At 38.2% G+C, this 12,255-nt stretch overlaps 1 protein-coding gene across 2 annotated transcripts in view; it reads right to left on the bottom strand.

Annotated features, from left to right (window-relative positions):
• LOC138838842 (coiled-coil domain-containing protein 15-like) overlaps window positions 1–12,255 on the bottom strand; it is a 52,330-nt gene that overhangs the window by 28,363 nt on the left and 11,712 nt on the right. For both annotated transcript variants that reach the window (XM_070038228.1, XM_070038229.1), the window contains 2 exons: window positions 5,924–5,974; window positions 1,209–1,331 (listed from right to left, as the gene is read on the bottom strand). In XM_070038228.1, the coding sequence (XP_069894329.1) occupies window positions 1,209–1,331; window positions 5,924–5,974 (174 nt within the window). The remainder of the gene's footprint in view (window positions 1–1,208; window positions 1,332–5,923; window positions 5,975–12,255) is intronic.

Genomic DNA, 12,255 nt, shown 5'->3' with positions numbered 1-12,255 from the left:
AATCTTGAGCTGAAGAGCTGAGGGACAGTGCTCAGACCCAGAGTTTAGGCCCCATGACCGACCGGAAAAAAAAAAAGGTTAGATACTATACTTAAAGCATAAATAACAAGAGGACTGGAAATGTGGCTCAGTAGTAAAATACTTGCCTCACATGCATGAGGCCCTGGGTTCGATTCCTCAGCACCACATAAGTAGAAAAAGCTGGAAGTGATGCTGTAGCTCTAGTGGTAGAGCGCTAGCCTTGAACTGAAGAGCTGAGGGACAGTGCCAGGCCCAGAGTTCAAGCCCCACAACCAACCAAAAAAAAAAGAAAAAGAACTGGATTAGACTACAATTAAAATAAAAAATTTGTCCTGCAAGTGATAATACCCCACAGAGACATTTATGTTTATAATAAGGGATTTATGAGTAAAGTATAAAAAGGACACTTAAAACTTGGTAATAAAAGCCAGGCACCATGGGGCTGGAAATGTGGCTTAGTGGTAGAGTGCTTGCCTAGCATGAAGAAGCCCTGGGCTTGATACCTCAGTACCACATAAGAAGAAAAAGCCAAAAGTGGCACTGAGGATCTTAGTTGAATCCAGCCCTGGAAGGAAAGGCTGTGAGACTCTTATTTCCATCTAACCACCAGAAAACAAGAAGTGTGTGGCTCTAAGTGGTGGTAGAGTACTAATCTTGAGTGAAAAAGCTTGGTGACAGTTCAAGACTCACAACCAACAACAACAACAAAAAAAAAACACCTTGATAATAAAAACAAATAAATCAATTAAAAATACTGCAAGGGAGCAAGGGAAGGGGTGACAATGTCCAAAAAAGAAATGTACTCTTTACTTGAATTATGTAACCATAGCCCCTCTGTACATTACATTCATAATAACAATTTTAAAAAATTAAACAAATAGCCATAGCATTTGCACAGATATCTTCTCCACAACAAGGACCAATATAGGCAGTACACATTTTTTTTTTCCAGACGTGGGGCTTGAACTCTGGGCCTGGTAGCTGTCCCTTAGCTTTTCAGCTCAAGGCAAGTGCTCTGCTTGAGCCACAGCACCACTTCTGGTTTTCCGGTGGTTAATTGGACTTTCCTTGCCCAGGCTAGCTTTGAACTATGTCCTTAGATCTCAGCATCCTGAGTAGCTAAGATTATAGGTGTGAGCCACCGGCACCCAGCTGGCAGTATACATTTTTTAACTACATTTCTCTACCTGATTATCCATAAAGTTTTGGTAATGTACAGTAGTTAGAAGATCTTGATGATTGTTTAGGGGGAACTCTCTTCTTGTTTCTGTATTTATCTTGATGTTTTCTGGCTTCTTAGAAGGTGTTGTCTGGAAAAAGAAAACCAATATATAACATAAATGATCTAGGGAAAACAATATCCTCATGATAGTAACTGAAACTTTGTAAATAATCTGGAATGATCTTAATAGGTTATTATAGGCTTATATAGAATAAAGGAAAAATACAGTTCTACTTCAAATGTACAAGCAAATCACAAATCAACATATGGAACAAAACAAGACTAGGAAGAAAACATGTATACTTTATTAATGACCATTGCCACCATTCTAGCTAATAGCCATTTAGAAGACTTATGACTTTAGACTTGGCAATCTGACAGAGGACAAGCAAGTATTATGTTCTACTCATATCCTCAAATCTGGAACAACCAGAGTAATATCACTGAAGTATAACAAGGAAATGAAAGCAGGACTAAACGGGGTTCTACATTGTTCTTTCTGGTTGGCAGATTCCCACTTCACACAAAAAATAAGATCATTTAAAAAATTTCAGCTTGAAGGAAAAGACTTGTCAGTGATAAGAAAAATTTCACTAACTTCTTAGCTCATTCCCAATTATATGAAGTGGATCTGTTTCTGTTGTTTTGCTCCTATAAACAAACAAACATGTATTCTTTGGAATCAAGTCTGAAATCATTATCATCATAATGAATACACTTAAATGGCATCCCTGACATATAAAACTGGTTTGTACAAGGATGTTATTTCAGAATTAATCCTATTCTTTCTGAAAAAGCACCAATCAAAATACTGCTATAAAATAGCAATCTCTAGTACCAATCCTGTCTTCCTAACAGTATCTTGGAGTAAGCTTAATAGCCCAAACATGATAGGCATGAGAACTGTTAAGCCTCTGAGAACAACTGAGGTACAAAGAAAGGGTATTTCCATACTCACAACAAGATAACACTAGAAAAATGTAGCTTTACTGACTACAGGTAAGATTAATTGCCAAATGAGAATATACATCTATATATATTTTCTTTTTTCTATTTAAATCATAAATTTTTAAATTATTATTAAGGAGGGATGTATTTATAGTTTGGTAAACTAACTGCAAACATAAAGACAAAATATTTGGTGACTGTGCTGAGATACTTAAGGAAAACACAACATTATGTAAGAGTGGTCCCCTAAGATTGTCACCTAATGACAAAGCCCTTAGTTTGCATTTTATTTACACAATAACAAAACCAGTTGGCACATATTTCTCTAGGCCATGTCCCTGTCACTAAGTGATACATAACTGCATGTAACCTAAAATAAACCAATTAGAAAGTGAAATTGGGAAAGAATTAAGAGATAGTGACAAAAATAAACAGACTAAAAAAGAATACTTGTCTATTTTACGAAATGCTTACTATCAAACTTGAATGCCAACCTGGGTGCCAGTGACTCATGCCTGTAATCCTAGCTACGTAAGAGGCTGAGAACTGAGGATCTCAGTTCAAAGCCATCCTGGGCAGGAAAGTCAGCCTGTAAGACTTTTATCTCCAATTAGCCACCAGAAGACTAGAAGTGGTGCTGTGGCTCAAGTGGTAGAGTGCTCACCTTGAGCTAAAGAGCTTAAGGACAGCCCAGGCTCAGAGTTCAAGCCCCAGGACCGACAAAAACAAACAGAAAAAAGAAACCTGAATGCTAAAACTAAGTAACCACAGAACACATCTGAATTGAACACCACTTTTGTGAACTCTGAATAAACAGGCACCAAAACAATGACATTTACAAGTAAAGGTTTAAATAGCCTTTTAAGTCACCTCCATATTTAGATTCCAATTATTTACTCTAGAACTGAAGTCAAAAGAATTCCTTTATTAAAAAAAAAAATTAGTGAGCTGGGCGCCAGTGGCTCATGCCTGTAATCCTAGCTACTCAGGAGGCTGAGATCTGAGAATCATGGTTCAAAGCCAGCCCAGGCTGGAAAGTCCATGAGACTCTTATCTCCAATAAACCACTAGAAAACCGCAAGTGGCACTGTGGCTCAAGTAGTAGAGCGCTTGCCTTGAGCTGAAGAGCGCAGGGAGAACGCCCAAGCCCAGAGTTCAAGCCCCACAACCAACCAAAACAAACAAAAAAATAAATAGTGAGGGGCTGGGAAGGTGGCCCAGTAGTAGAGTGCGTGCCTTGCATGCATGAGGCCCTGGGTTCAATTTCTCAGCACCACATAAACAAAAAAACCGGAAGTGGCTCTGTGGCTCAAGCGGTAGAGCACTAGCCTTGAGCTGAAGAGCTGAGGGACAGCGCCCAGGCCCAGAGTTCAGGCCCCATGACTGACCAAAAAAAAAAAAAAAAAAAAAGGCACCGGTGGCTCACTCCTGTAATCCTAGTTACTCAGGAGGCTGAGATCTGAGGATCATGAAAAGCCAGCCCAGGCAGGAAAGGCCATGAGACTCTGATCTTCAATAAACCACTAGAAAACTAGAAGTGTCACTGTGGTTCAAGCGGTAGAGCGCTTGCCTTGAGCTGAAAAGCTGAGGGATAGCACCCAAGCCCAGAGTTCAAGCCCCACAACTGACAAAAAAAAAAAAAAAAAAGAGAAAAAGAAATTAAAAATAAAAGACAAAGAGAAGAAAATTAAGGTCACCTATAATAACAATAAACTGATATAATCAGTATTGCCAGTGATACAGTTTAGTAGTAGAGCACTTGCATAGCATGTATGAGGCGCTGGGTTCAATACCTAGCACCACAGATATTTCTTAAAGAAAAATCAGCATTAACCTTTCATGTCATTTATCTATTTATGAAATGACTTTTATTTAATAAACTTTAATTTTTATTTGTGTGTGTGAGCAGATTCCGAGGCTTAAACTAAGGGCCGAGGTGCTATCCCGGAGCTTTTCGGCTCAAAGTTAGCACTTTATCACTTGAACTACAGCTCTACATCCAGCTTTTTGGGGTTAATTGGAGATAAGAGTCTCACCAACTTTGCTGCCTGGACTGGTTTTGACTTGTGATCCGCAGATCTTAGCCTCCTGAGTAGCTAGAATTACAGGATGAGTCACCAGCACTTAGCCTCTCATGTAATTTATATCCAGACTTTTGTCTATCTACAAAGCATCCTCTCCCTAGCACTTTATTTTGCTTTTTCTTTATAACACTACTCACTTGAAAGCCAGCATTTACTTGCATGTATATAACATACACCTGTACTGTACAGAAGAAAGAAATTCCCTATGAGATCATTGTCTGTATTTTCATCAATATAAAGTGCTATTTCTGGAACAAAATCTAGCAAGTAAACATTCTACAAATATATATATATATAAGACAAATATTAGATGTGTACAAATATTAGATATGTAGATATCACTTATCTATAATTTTATATCTATTCTCATTTAACTATGTTGTACTTTCCCCTAATTTCAGATTGTCTTTGAACATGATCCTTTTTTGCAACTGCTCTATGCAGATATATTATAATTTACTCGAGTTTCCCCAACCCTGGGGAAGGTTATTTCCATTTTATAATTTTTTTTTTGTCGGTCGTGGGGTTTGAACTCTGGGCCTGGGCGCTGTCCCTCAGCTCTTCAGCTCAAGGCGAGCGCTCTACCACTTGAGCCACAGCGCCACTTCCGGTTTTCTGGTGGTTTATTGGAGATAGGAGTCTCACGGTCTCTCCTGCCCGGGCTGGCTTTGAACCGCGATCCTCAGATCTCAGCCTCCTTAGTAGCTAGGATTACAGGCATGAGCCACCAGAGCCCGGCGGTTATTTCCATTTTAAATTATACTATGGTGCAAATAGTTACCTGTATTTTTTACCTGTATTTAAAAACAGTGTATTGGAAATTAATTTTTTTTTTTTGGGTCCGGTCGTGGGGCCTGAACTCTGGGCTTGGGCGCTGTCCCTCAGCTCTTCAGCTCAAGGCTAGCGCTCTACCACTTGAGCCACAGCGCCACTTCCGGCTTTTTTTTTCCTTTTTTTTTTTGTTTATGTGGTGCTGAGGAATCAAAACCAGGGCCTCAGGCATGCAAGGCAAGCGCTCTACCACTGAGCCATCTTCCCAGCCCTAATTTACTTCTTCAATAGGAGATTTTTCTTTCTATCTTCTTCCTTTTGAAAATACTGAGGTTGCTTTTATGTTTGCTAGTCCCTGCCTTATACTTGCAGGAACTTAAGTTACTCTGCCAGCTCTTTTTTGAACTGGTTCTTTTTAAGACAGGGCTCCTTTTATGCCCAAACTGGCTGGATTATACTTCCCTGCATAGCTAGGATGACAGATACATACATATCACTGTATTGAGATAAAGTCTCTGAAAATTTTGTTTGCCCATGTTGGCCTAAAACTGTTACCCTTTGGATCTCATAAACAGCTAGGATTACAGGCTTGAGCCATCATACCTAGTCTAATATCTTTTTTTTTTCTTTTTGCCAGCCCTGGGGGGGTTGAACTCAGGACCTGGATGCTGTCCCTGAGTTTCTTTTTGCTGAAGACTAGTGCTCTACCACTTGAGCCACAGCTCCATTTTGGCTTTTTAGTAGTTAATTGGAGATAAGGATCTCATGAATTTTCCTGCCCAGGCTGGCTTTGAATTGTGATCCTCACATCTCAGCTTCCCAAGTAGCTAGGATTACAGGCGTTGGCCATTGGGGCTAACATCTTTTTTTCACTCACCGTTTTAAAGGATGCCAGCTGATATCGTGCCTGTTTCATGGTATGACTAAGCTGTCAGGGAAAGTTGGGGGGAAAAAAAAACAGAAACAAGTTAAAGTCTTAATACCAAATGGACTAAGCACCAGAAAATAAATCCCTATTATTTAAAAAAGCCAGATCTAAGAAAATTATTTGCAAAAGAGACTTTGATCTGCTGATAATGTTTTGCCTTATTATTATTCTAAAATAACTTGATAATTTCATAACTTAAGAATTGCTACTGGGGCTGGGAAGGTGGCTCAGTGGGAGTGTTTGCCTTGCATGCATGAGACGCTGGGTTCGATTCCTCAGCACCACATAAGCAGAAAAAGCCAGAAGTGGTGCTATGGCTCAAGTGGTAGAGTGCTAGCCTTGAGCTGAAGAGCTGAGAGACAGCACCCAGGCCCAGAGTTCAGGCCCCATGACTGACCGGAAAAAAAAAAAAAAAAAAAAAGAATTGCTACTGAAATGTATTTTTAAACAGTATATACTTTATATTAACCTTGTGCACAAAATTCCAAACTTAAAATATGAGCTATTGCACTTGCAAATAGACATCTTCCTTACTTTTTAGTTATCTTTAAACTAGGAGTTATCTTTTAATTAGGAGTTATTTCTCTAACTGACCTTCATTTGCCTTCATTATTCCTTGCTAGAAACTCAGAACTCTAGTTCTAAAAACTTTGTTTTTTATTTATGGGACTCTCTTCACTTCCCCCAATGTTTGATCTCCATCTGTGTGAAGAAGTTACTGTAGAGCACAAAAATCCTTAAAGAATCAAGGTGTTGCCAAACACTGGTGGCTCATACCTGTACTAGCTACTCAGGAGACTTGAGATCTGAAGATCACAGTTCAAAGTTAGCCCAGGCAGGTGGACTCTTACCTCTAATTAACCATCAAAAGCCAGAAGTGGAGCTGTGGCTCAAGTGGTACAACACTAGACTTAAGCAAGAAAGCTCAGGAACAGTGTCCAAGCCCTGAGTTCATGCCTCAAGACCATTGCCATCCTCCCTCCCCGCCAAAAAAAAAGAATTAATGTGTTTCAACTACTCTAAGTAACATCTGATAAATGACTATTTATATTAAAGTTATGTAACATCTGATAAATAACTATATTAAAGTTGTGTTCATTCCTTAACTCTAGTAATTCAATATATACTTATTTTGATTTTTTTCAGGACCACATCCTATCTTATCTACAAAAAAATGTCTACTCAGAAGCCAGGTTTGGTGGTGCATGCTTATCATCCTAAAATTTGGGAGGCTAAAGTAGGAGGATCACAAGTTCCAAGAAAGCCAGAGCTACATCTCAAAAATCAAAAGTCCCTTTAGGAAAAAGAAATGAATTATGTATCATCATGTAGGATAAGTACAGCATTAGGCCCTATACAAATACTTCCATAGTAAGAAAATTATGGCAAGGTCAGGACTATTTCTAACCCATTAATTAAAAGTTTAATGGTATCAGGTCTCCCTTGTAGGAAAATGAGGACTAGGATTTATAGGTATAAGGAACACATACTGATTTTCACTAATAAAGATAGGGATAAAAACACTATTTTTCACTACCAGTCTTGTTTTACTACAGCATTTCATTTCCATTTTAGAGCTGCTTCTACAGATCCATAAATAAATAAGCTTGAAACATTAACCTTGCTTTATTCTATCAAGAGAAAACCTTCTAGATCTGATTAGTTACAGAGTTGGCTAAAAAGGCCAAAACACAGCTATTCACAATGCAAAGAGATATACATGCAATTGAAATTATAAACAAAATACAAAGCTACAATATGCCTGCTTTTAAACACTTTCAGGTACTGTGGGTGCTACTGGCCCGCATCATGTAATGGAAGATCAAAAGCTCTTTTGTAACCATTAAAAGGACTTCTGAATCTTCATTTCCCTTCAAATCTTAACTGCTAGCAATTATGTTTGGCATGACATTTGTTGAGTTTCTTTTTTGTTGCCCAAAATCTTCACTAAATCTCATCCTTGTAATTGTGGCTGAGGCTACAGGAGGCTGAATAATGGACAACTAAAGGTACAAGGGCCTAATCCCTGAAATTAAAATGTCACTTTTTTAATATAAGGAAAAAGAACTTTTGTAGACATGATGAAGTTAAGGATCTTGAGATTAGGTAACAATCCTGGAGTATCCAGATAGGCACTAGATGCTGTCCTAAGTGTATTTGTAAGACAAAAGAAAAGGTACAGGCAGAGCAGCACAATGTGGTCACAAGCAAAGAAAGACAGTAGGCATTCCTGGGAATATCAAGGAACAAATTTTCCCCTAAAAATCTGTGGAGGCAGCACAACCACAATGACACCTTAATTTTGGTTCAATGAAACTGATTTTGGAGTTCTGGTCTTCCAAATTGTGAGAAAATCCACTTTTGACGTTTTAAGCCATTCAGTTTAAGTTAATAAAATCTGAGGCTATCATAGCAGCCACCAGAAATGTAACTGATAAAAGAACCAAAGTTAATATTTGTAAGCATTATGTAAAAACAGAAAATAGGGGACTGTAACTATAAAATTGTGATAATTACAGCAAACAAGTATGTAAGTACACTCCTCTTGCTGCAAGACAATAGTGATCATTACAACTGTAGATGCTTAAAAGAACATTTATACCACCCGGGGCCGAGTGCCAGTGGCTCACGCCTATAATCCTAGCTACTCAGGAGGCTGAGATCTGAGGACTGTGGTTCAATCAGGCAGGAAACAGGCAGGAAAGTCCACCTGTGAGACTCTAACTCCAATTAACCACCAGAAAACCAGAAATGGCCCTGTGGCTCAAGTGGTAGAGCACTCTCCTTGAGTTGAAGAGCTTAGAGACAGTACCCAGGCCCAGAGTTCAGCACCACAACAACAACAACAAAAATTTATACATGTGTACCTATAATCTGTGTATGAACACTCAAATACAAAACTTATTCCAATTATATTTTATAATAGAACTAAACCATTCATTCACCTGTAACTGTTAACTATAATTAATATACATTAACACCAAATCTCAGATCAAGACTTAAAATAAGAAGCCGGGTATCGGTGGCTCACATCTGTAATCCTAGTTACTCAGGAGGCTGAGATCTGAGGATCATGGTTCAAAGCCAGCCTAGGCAGGAAAGTCCGTGAAATTCTTATTTCCAATAAACCACTAGAAAACCAGAAGTGGCGCTGTAGCTCAAGTGGTAGAGCACTAGCCTTGAGCTGAAGAGCTGAGGGACAGCACTCAGGCTGAGTTCAAGCCCCACAACTGACAAAAAAAAAAAAAAAAAAAAAGATTCTCTGACAAAGTATACTGTTCACAACTGCACAGAAAACCTAAGAAATGGAATTATCAGTACAACTCCAGATAAAACAAAAAGCCAAAGAAGGAAAAGTAATCAGTTTACTACCTGGATTAACTGTAATGTTTACAAAGTCATAACACTGTAAATGGTATCATCTAAGCAAAATTACAATAAAACTGTAGAGGATGAGGGATGGAAAAGTACATGCATAATGGCAGGAATAGGTAGAACAAAAGCTAAATCCTCATCTTTTCTAGTGGGACATCAATAAAAATGCCTTTTAAAAAACACTAAAATAAAACCACTATAAGTACATTACTTAGAAATATGAATGCTAGCACCAAAAGAAAAAAACCTGTTTTAAATAGTCAAATAGCTGCTTTGGCCAGGGGAATGAATGGACAAAGTACTTCGGTGCAATATTGTGCCCATCTTCTTTTACTTGTTTTAAACTATGCGCGTATGTAATCTCAATAAAACTAAAAATGGAAAAAAAGAAAATATTCCTTGACAATTTCCCTCACAAAGCCATAATTCCATGAGCAATGTAAGTATGCAGCTTCATTTTAGGTTCTCATATTGCAGATATATACTGCAGATATGCAATACACACACACTCTCACTCTCTCTCTCTCAGGAATATGCTAGAAAACACTGGTCTAGATTTTCTGGCATCTAGTAAAAAAAAAAAAAAAAAAAAAAAATCAATGCCAAGAAAGCTTGGTTCTTATTGACTGGTAAAGACATATTCCAGAGGTACCACACAACCAATTGTTGTGCCTTCTAAGGGAAACTGACAACCCCACAAACACTAATATAGGGAGACAGCCTGTATGGCAGCCTCTTTCCCAGCAGCTGTAGCTGACTGGAACCAGGTTGGTATATCAAGTAATGTAGATCTTAACAGTGTTTTCTATATTAAATAATAAAACGGTCCATTTCACACACAGAAACCTAACTATTAGCAAGAAGATTTTATCTGATGTAACAAAAGCTATACGACATAACAAATTTTGAGATTTATATCTTAAAATCTAAAGAAGGTATAGTCCTATATTAAAAATTAAAACATCAAGCTAAGTATACAGGATAAAGTTTGACAAATATGTATGCCTACTATGACACTTTTTTGTTCATATTTTCTTCAGTTTTTTAAGTAATTGTTCATATAAATTTTTACTTAAAGATTAGAGAGAATTTATCATATTAAACAGTTACTTAGGTCACACAACAAGATAACAGATAAGATCTGACATTTATAGTATTTCAGCTACTTTATTGTCGTAAGCCTATACCATTGTTGTTGGTGGTAGTGGTCATGGGTCTTGTGCTCAAGGCTAATGCTCTACCACTTTGAGCCACAGTGCCACTTCCAGTTTTCTGGTAGTTAATTAGAGATAAGAGTCACTGAATTTTCTGCCCAGAATGGCTTTGAACCATGATCCTTACATCTCAGCCTCCTGAATAACTAGAATTTCAGGCATGAGCCACTGGCACCTGCAGTTTGCCTATACCAATTTTTTTTTCCTGGTCCTGGGGCCTGAACTCTGGGCCTGGGTGCTATCCCTCAGCTCTTCACCTCAAGGCTAGTACTCTACCACTTGAGCTATAGCACCATTTCCGGCCTTTTCTATTTATGTGGTGCTGAGGAATCGAACCCAGGGCCTCACACATGCAAGGCAAGAATTCTACCACTGAGTCACCTTCCCAGCCCTATCTATATCAATTTTAAAAGCATGTGATACCATAAAGATCTACTCAAAGCTGAATTTTATTCAAGAGCAATGTGGCTTATTTGCAAGCTAGTTATTTTTAAATGTTCCACTTTTCAATAGCCACAAAAAGCTGAAACTCATACAAGTCTCTTATTATAGTCCATAAATCCCAATGTAAGGCATCAGAGTTACATAAGCTTTCTCTTTCACTGTCCATACCTCTCTATAGGATAGCCTGTAAGCCAGAACCTAATGCAACAACAACAAAAAAAAAAAAGGCCAATAAAGATTCTTTATCAGCTGGGCGCCAGTGGCTCACACCTGTAATCCCAGCTACTCAGGAAGCTGAGATCTAAGGAGCGGTAGAGCGCTCCCCTTGAGCTGAAGAGTGCAGGGACAGAGCCCAAGCGCAGAGTTCAAGCCCCACAACCAACCAAAAAAAAAAAAAAAAAAAAAGATTCTTTATCAGAGATAAGGAACTAGGAAATATCCAGAGAAAATCAGACAGAACTTGAGCCCAAAAGGTCCCAAACTGAAGAAAAGACACAAAAGGAGCCTTAAGTATACCAAAGTTACAGTTGTGATGAAGTGAAAAGAATACCAGCTAAGAGTGGGAAAGTAAGTCAATGAGAAAGAATCATCTATGAAGAGACAGGAAGATCAAAAAACTGGCTGGGAGACAGACCAAGTAAATAATCTCATGTTGCAATTAAAACAGCTAGAAAAACAGGAAAAAATGGAACCTAAAGCTACTAGAAGAAGCCAGATAACCAAATTAAAAGCAGAGATTAACCAATTAGAAAATCAGAAAACCATAACCAAAATAAACCAAACAAAAAGCTGGTTCTTTGAAAAAATAAACAAAATTGATGGCCCATTGGCTAGATTAATTAAAAAAAGAAGAGAGGAAACCCATATTAATAGGATTAGGGATGCCACGGGAAACATCACCACACGTACCCAAGATATCCAAACAATTCTAACAGACTACTTTCAAAAGCTATACTCTCTAAAGGAAGAAAATCGGGCAGAAATGGATGCATTTTTAGAGAAATACAAGTTGCCCAAACTGAGCAAAGAAGAAGTTAACCAATTAAATAAGCCAATATCCTATAATGAGATACAGGAAGCTATCAAAAGTCTTCCAACAAAAAAAAGCCCAGGACCAGATGGATTCACAGCAGAATTCTATAAGACCTTTAAACAAGAACTAATACCCATACTCCTCAAGCTCTTCAGAGAAACAGAGAAGGAAGGAGCTATCCCAAACTCATTCTACGAAGCCAATATCACACTCAT

This window comes from Dipodomys merriami, unplaced genomic scaffold (assembly GCF_024711535.1).
Source record: "Dipodomys merriami isolate MVZ:Mamm:240054 unplaced genomic scaffold, mDipMer1.0.p SCAF_29, whole genome shotgun sequence".
Lineage (NCBI taxonomy): Eukaryota > Metazoa > Chordata > Mammalia > Rodentia > Heteromyidae > Dipodomys > Dipodomys merriami.
The sequence above is the reverse complement of the archived record's forward strand: the minus strand, read 5'-3'. Positions and strand labels throughout refer to the sequence as shown.